Source organism: Adiantum capillus-veneris, chromosome 6 (assembly GCF_014529385.1).
Source record: "Adiantum capillus-veneris isolate H3 chromosome 6, ASM1452938v2, whole genome shotgun sequence".
NCBI classification, from domain to species: Eukaryota; Viridiplantae; Streptophyta; class Polypodiopsida; order Polypodiales; family Pteridaceae; genus Adiantum; species Adiantum capillus-veneris.
The window spans coordinates 58,522,917-58,529,940 of NC_140936.1; the positions used below are offsets into that span (position 1 = coordinate 58,522,917).

A 7,024-nucleotide genomic window follows, 5' to 3' on the forward strand; every position below is an offset into this window, starting at 1 on the left:
GTTTTTGTCTTATAAGACTCTCTTTTTCTTTATTGTGCACAAAAATGAAGTAGTATGCATGCTTAGATCAAGTTTGCGGAGACGACGTCTCCCAAACACCAAGTAGAGCTTGTCACTCTACTATGGAAGACTAATAGGACTAATGTACAGACATGCTTGCAACAGCCTCAGGCTCTCCAGCGCCAAATGGACTAGTCATCCATTGTGGAATGATGTCGCAGGGTAACATAGGGATCCTCTACCCGCTAAGAAAAGGACTAATGAATATGCTTTATCTTCTCTACCCCATAGTCAAGGACGACTATGATGTCAAGAGAGAGGTAATGTCATAATAATCAATATCTAATTCTCCTAAATGATTTTCTCATGTTAAACTGATCATTTAATATGGGGAAGTGCTAGGGGAGAAAAAGCTAGAATATTGGTTAAGCTAGCAAACCGGCCACAGTAGGGATCCAAAGGAGGGAAAATAGGGATCCAAAGGGGGGGCCATCTGCAAAAGAGCCATGTGCAACAATGGGCTAAAAAGACCCTAAGGTTCAGCCCATTAAGACTTCCAAAATGCTAAGGTTCCAAAATTCAAAGGTTGTGTCCAAAGGTCAACCATGGGGGGAATTGGATGCTTTGTGTGTGTCCCAAAAGTCTTGATCAATCCCTACACAGGAGGGGGCGAGCCTTGGGAGTAGGGGATGAGAGAGAAACTCACATACACACACGCAAGCTCCCTTTACAGAAAGGGAATGAGGGACACATGTGAGCTCCCTAGCCTAGATGCCCACAAGGTGTACCCAATTCCTATTGGATGGCCTTGGAGGTGGACCAATGAGAATTAGGCTAGAGTAAATCTAGTTTAATTAATTTAAAAACACTTAATAAAAGAACCAATGAGAATTAAGCTCTCTAGAAGACTTTTGCACAGTCTCCCAAGGGGTCCAATGAGCATTCAACAGCCCAATGGCTTCCCTGATTCCTATTGGCCAGGAGGCAAAGGGGTCCAATGAGAGTTTAGTTGAATTATTAAATTGCCTAAAGCTCTCACAAAAGGGGAAAGTGGGACACATGTCAGAAGGTTATCACTTATGCTACTTAATTGTCATTGGTTAGCCCTAGGGAGGTCCAATGAGACGATAGCATGACCAAATAGCAAGAGGGGTCGACCAAGAGAGAGAGGGGGCTGATTTTTGCAAGGCATTATTGACACACACACTCACAAAATCTCATGTGTGAAGTAAAAAAGACTCTCTCTCCTTCTCAAGCTTTAATGGAAAGCTTATCACCTACTCCAAGCTTGTGAGAAGGGAGGCCTACACCAACAACTCTTGGCTTTGTGAGAAGGGAGGCCTAGACCAACAACTCTTGGCTTTGTGATGCAAATCCAACCAAGAGCCAAGCTTCAATGCATGCTCATCTCCTCTACCATGCTAATTACTAAGCTAAGCTATGCTAATATGAGTGATTATGTGAGGAGATGTACATCTTTCTCGTAAGAATACTCCTTCTTCCTCTCAATCTACTCTCATACCCCGCTAGCTCTCACCATCTTCGAAGGTGTGTGAGGTCTTGGGTCTGAGACCGGAGATAATTGATGTTGTGTTTGATAAGTGTTTTGCTTAGTGCATGAAGCTTTCATCTTCATTGCACTAGCTAGTCTTGAAGGAACACAAAGAATTGTATTGTACAATGTCTCTCTTGATGGGAGAAACCATAATACAAAGCCTTTTGGAGGGGGGACCGGCTCCATACAAATACGGTCCTCAACTATTGTCAATAGCTTAATTTCTCTCTCGTTTGAAAGTATTGTTCATGCTATCTAACTAGGTGTTATGATTTTTGTTGCTCTCTCCACCCAAGCACTCTTGTAATTCTCATAAGGAATATATTCTATGGAAATGCCCACTATGTTCATACTAATTTCCGCTACACACAAGTTTTTAGGCCATTAAATGTTACACCCGGTGGTCCTCAGTGTGTTCACACACATCACTACCACATGTCTATGGTAACACCTAAGTCCGGTATAATGAAAGTGAGTGCTGCTTTGTCATTCTAAGTACTCCATCTATCCTCTTACTTCTCATGTTGGTATGTCCCTCGTGCTTAGGCATTGATAAGTGTGTAGCAATATCTTAAACAAAATGCATGTGCTTCCTTGGATGGACTTCTTAGGCTCTTGGGCATGGGAGACAAGTTCCCAGTGTGTAGCCCTAGCATGGACATCAAAGGAGTGAGTTGATATTTTGTCAATGTCATTCTCATTTTATGACTTTGAGCCACCCACCGTAGATGGTCTAGCTAGAGGTGCATCGATATCCTTTGGCCAATTGACACCAAGAAAGATGGTTTCTTAACAAAGGTCGTCTAAAGTTCCATACCTCTTGCCAAATAAATGAGCATAATTTTTGGTTATTGCCAATAGTTTTTGGTTCATTGTAAAAGGAGGGATCCCTTGTGTATCGAAAAAAAGTCATTTTCTCGGTCTTTATATTTTAAGTCAAACCAACGAGACAAGTTGGATTTTATCCTCAACGCTAAGGTATTTACTCGGATTTATAACTAAAATGCCCTAACTTTGACCTTGAAAATCAAGGTCTAGTGAAATTACAACCATGATTTTACCTTTTGAAAGGGGAAATTTACACTACAAACGGAGATATGTGAGCAATGCTATGAAGAGAGCAATGACACAAATGGTGACCTATCATTGAAAAGAAGATGCTAGGAGACAGGAAAGTCTTCACGCTTGATTTGAATCTTAGAAGTAGGTATTAGGAAGAACCATAATTTCCAAGCTTAAATGTGAAGAAATCAGAGAGGGTTGGTGGTATAGAAGCACCAACACTTTTGACATAAAGTATGCCTAAGGATTCCATTGAGGCATCACACGTTCACAAGAGACCAAGATTATGAATCGTTTTTCAATGCTACAAGTATTTGAGATTATCAATTAATTAATTCTTGCTCTTTGCTTGAAAAAATGCCCATACACAAGTGTTTTAGCACTACTTGTTAAAAGAGGAGAAACCACACACCCAACCTTACTTCTCAGCTGTCCAACCATGGCGATCTTCGCTGACCTGATGGCCGCCATCCCTGCCTACACAGGCCTCTCGCCCATTGCCTTCTTCACGATCGCTGCCCTTGTCATGGCCGTCTACTACCTCGTATCTGGCTTCTTCGCTGCTCCCAAACACGCTTCTTACGTTCCCATGGAGCCCCTGCCTACTCCCGTACAGCTGGGCGATGTTACCGAAGAAGAGCTGCGTGCCTACGACGGCAATGACCCGTCCAAGCCCCTTCTCATGGCCATTAAAGGCCAGATCTACGACGTCACGCAATCCAGGTCTCTCTCTCTCTCTCTCTCTCTCTCTCTCTCTCTCTCTCTCTCTCTCTCTCTCTCTCTCTCTGTGGCACGCATGCACACACACACACACACACACACACACATACAAACAAACAAAACGCAGGTAAATGCTTTAGTTTGGGCTTTTCTCAGATTCTTCTAGGCCTAAATCCTGATGATTTTAGTGGGTGTGTAGTCAAACATTATGTGCAACAAGGTTAACAGTTCTGAATGACTACCATAATGCTATAGTTTGCAGTTTTTTTAATAGGTGAATGTGGGCTCTTCGTGCATTCATCTAGGTATAATTTTGTATGTTTGTGTACGGTTTCGGGCCAGTATCAGGGTTATGGTAGGCACAAGATAATTGGGTGTGTGGTCAAATGTTATGTGCAACAAGGTTAACAGTTCTGAATGACTACCATAATGCTATAATTTGCAGTTTTTTCAATAGGTGAATGTGGGCTCTTCGTGCATCCATCTAGGTATATTTTTGTATGTTTGTGTACGGTTTCGGGCCAGTATCAGGGTTATGGTAGGAACAAGATAATTTGGTCACATGTATTTAAATATGTAAAGGTGTGTTTAATTTTCTCATGTTACATTTTTTGATAAGTCAGCAATCTATTTAGGTTTCTTCAAAATGGAAGGGTGGGTGCTATAACTTGATATTTAACCTTGCTGTTTCTCTGCTTTTATGATCGCAAAACATAAAGCATATGTTGCTACGATTTGAAACAACGCTAAACTAACCAATGTCTATTTGGGGCTTTTTGAGTAGGATGTTCTATGGGCCAGGTGGACCGTATGCTCTTTTTGCTGGTAAGGACGCAAGCAGAGCTCTGGCAAAGATGTCTTTTGAAGAGCAGGATTTGAATGGAAATCTAGAGGGGCTAGGTGCATATGAGATGGATGCTCTTCAAGATTGGGAGTGGAAGTTCATGAGCAAGTATGTGAAGGTTGGCCAAATTACAGGCAAGGAGATCAAATCGAGGGAGGTTCCTGTTGAGGATACATCAAATGCAGCAGGAGAGACCGACGAAGGTGAGAAACCGGTAGCAAAGGAGGATGAAAGTGAGAAACCGGTAGCAAAGGAGGATGAAAGGGCGAATGAAGAAGGTGATAAATCGACAATGAATGAAGATGTCGAGAAAGTGAATGAGGAAGGGGAGAAAACCATTTTAAAGGAGGAAACTGCATCAGCAGAGTGAAAATGACAAAGGTCTTAAGCACCCTTCCATCCTGTTTGCAAGCATTTAGTGAAGGTTTTTTTTGAACAGGATGTGACCTCTGCAGACAGAAACTTATGTTTGCAAGCTGTTTTTAAGCCCTGTTTTGGCCAGAATGTATATTCTGTGAGGACAACACATTTTGAGTGTCGTATTATATATGATAAAAGTTATTATGAGAGCAAGCCAAATTTTTTTGTATGAGCTATTAAACAAGACAAATGTGTTGTATTATGCTTGATATGGCTGGTGCATACTGTGTTCAAAGGTGTGAATTATAGCAGTAACTTAAAATGGGTGGGTAAGTGTATGCATTGTTGGCAACTTTGTTGCACTCCCAGAAGGGGGTTATTAAGACACGTTTGTGCTTTGATGCATTGTACAAGAAGTCTGACTACGTGCAACCTGTCTGTGCTTTTTGTCTGGATAGAAGTGACAGCGTATTTCAATTCGTCTGCCTGTGATTATGCAGGAAAGTGGCTTCTTTTATACATGGGCAAGATCTGCTGAACCGTTTGACAATAATTTTTAAAACAGGTCAGAGGCAGTTTGGTGATTGTTGGCAAGTGTAGGTTTCGCCAATAGCAGTTTATTGTTTCTGCCCCATAAGAATGTTTTAGGTTGTAAGGGTTCGTACGGAGATTGGAAGGTGGAAAGGTGATATGTATTTCCATGTTTGAAATCCATATCCGAACTTCTGTAGCCATTTTATGAAGGTGTACTCCAGGTTTTCACAAGAAAAGTGGTCCCAAGTGATGTCAGCTCTAATGTAACAATGCTTCAGACTCTTCATGATGGATATGCTTGCCATGGACAAAGCGATGACACAATGGCATAGAGATGTTGCAGTGTGGGGCCACGGCAATGAGAGAGCCCTTGCATTCAGAATTTGACACATGAAGTTTTCAGACATGTCGGGTGCAGAAGGGCAGGATTGCAAGAGTGGAGCATCATAGGCACCAACAGGCATACAGAAACATACCTTGGACCATGAGAGTGATGGCCTGAGCCTTCACATACTCTTTGTAGGATGATGGGATCATGCATGCGCATGCGAGTGCGTGCATCTGCGCGTGTCGTGTGGTGATTTACCAAAAATAATAGTGTTTTGTGTGGGGTAAACCCATGTGGGGAGGGAAATTAATTTGAACAGAGTTGATCTCTCACCAAAGTTGGTTGGTTTATGTTATCTGCTTTTCTCCAAGGTTTTGTTCACCATATAATCCCATAATACACTAGTATCCTTTAGCATTAAGATCCTGTAATTTCAAATGTAAATTCTCTGTCTGTTGCGAGCTTCTTGCCCATTCACTACTTCTCTTAACACTTATTTGTCAACATCTGGGGGTTTCCGCCACAAATTACTCTTCAGATGCACAGCCTCCACACAAACACATTTTTAATATCACTTTTATTATTCTTTTTTAGAAAGAGATTGAATATACTAAAAAAATGAAAAAGTAACAAAGAGCCCCTTCGGAAGGAAAGGGGTGTCCAAAAGACCCAAAAAACTACAATACAACAACAGAGGTAATTTGAAATGAGGAGAGTTCTAGAGGAGTCATAGAATGATAGAATAATTGTTGGGTTAAAGGCTTAAATAATTCTTTTTTGTACGTTTTTATATATGAACTTGGACACATTTTTTAAAGGTCGCTTATAATAAAAGTGGAAAAACTTAAAACTCACTTATTGAGTTTTCCTTAAAAACGTGAGTCTTCTTTCTCTCTCTCTCTCTCCTCGATTTGCTAGCGCTTCCTCTCTTGCTGGCTTTCGCCACCCCTTTCTGCACACTGTACTTCTTCGCGTACTTTTTTACTTGCACACATCGTCGTGCTCTCAACAATTGGTATCAGAGCCAGATTAGGGTTTCAGAAGCTTTGCGCAGGTGGCTGGACACTAAACGAAAGGCTTCTCTCGCATCAAATTTTCGCTTTCATCGTGAAGCTTCTTGCTTCTGATGTCACCTAAGGTGATTAGGGTTTTCAGAACAGCCTAAAACAGATTAAAATTAGGTCAAAGTAAGTAAAAATTAAAAAATTACAGGTCAAAAAGCAAAACACAGGTGTTCTAAATCGATTCCCGTGAATGCCCCTTGTTTTTCCCACTCAAAACATGTCCATTTTATGCAAATTGATGCGTCAAAACAGTAAATTTGCAGAAAATTCAGAATTGGATTGTTTTTATGTACACAAATTGAGGTTTATGTACGCCTTTTGTGGGTTTATGCAAGTACTCATTGGGGATACTTGTTAATTGATGAAATTTTCAGCACATTGTATGCAACGTGCGGTACATTGTGATCACTGGAAATTTTTAGATTTTGTGTAGACACTTCTTACTGCATTTTTATCCGTGCAAATGGCCTCTACTTCCTCGTCGTCTGATGCCAAGAGCTTGATGGAAGTCAAGCGATTTGACGGTACAGGTTTCGACCTATGGCAGGACAGAATGC

The 7,024-nt window shown here is 41.2% G+C and overlaps 1 protein-coding gene across 1 annotated transcript; it reads left to right on the plus strand.

Annotated features, from left to right (window-relative positions):
• The first annotated feature begins 2,991 nt into the window (after positions 1–2,991).
• LOC147455565 (membrane steroid-binding protein 2-like) lies at positions 2,992–4,754 on the plus strand. Its single transcript, XM_086514321.1, has 2 exons — positions 2,992–3,340; positions 4,122–4,754. The coding sequence occupies exons 1-2, from the start codon at positions 3,057–3,059 to the stop codon at positions 4,549–4,551; spliced, it is 714 nt and encodes a 237-aa protein (XP_086370447.1). The 5' UTR covers positions 2,992–3,056; the 3' UTR covers positions 4,552–4,754.
• The last annotated feature ends 2,270 nt before the right edge of the window (positions 4,755–7,024 follow it).

Coding starts and splice junctions, on each gene's coding strand:
- LOC147455565 (XM_086514321.1), top strand. CDS start 3,057: ATGGCGATCTTCGCTGACCTGATGGCCGCCATCCCTGCCTACACAGGC. Junction 3,341..4,121: donor TACGACGTCACGCAATCCAG/GTCTCTCTCTCT, acceptor CTTTTTGAGTAG/GATGTTCTATGGGCCAGGTG.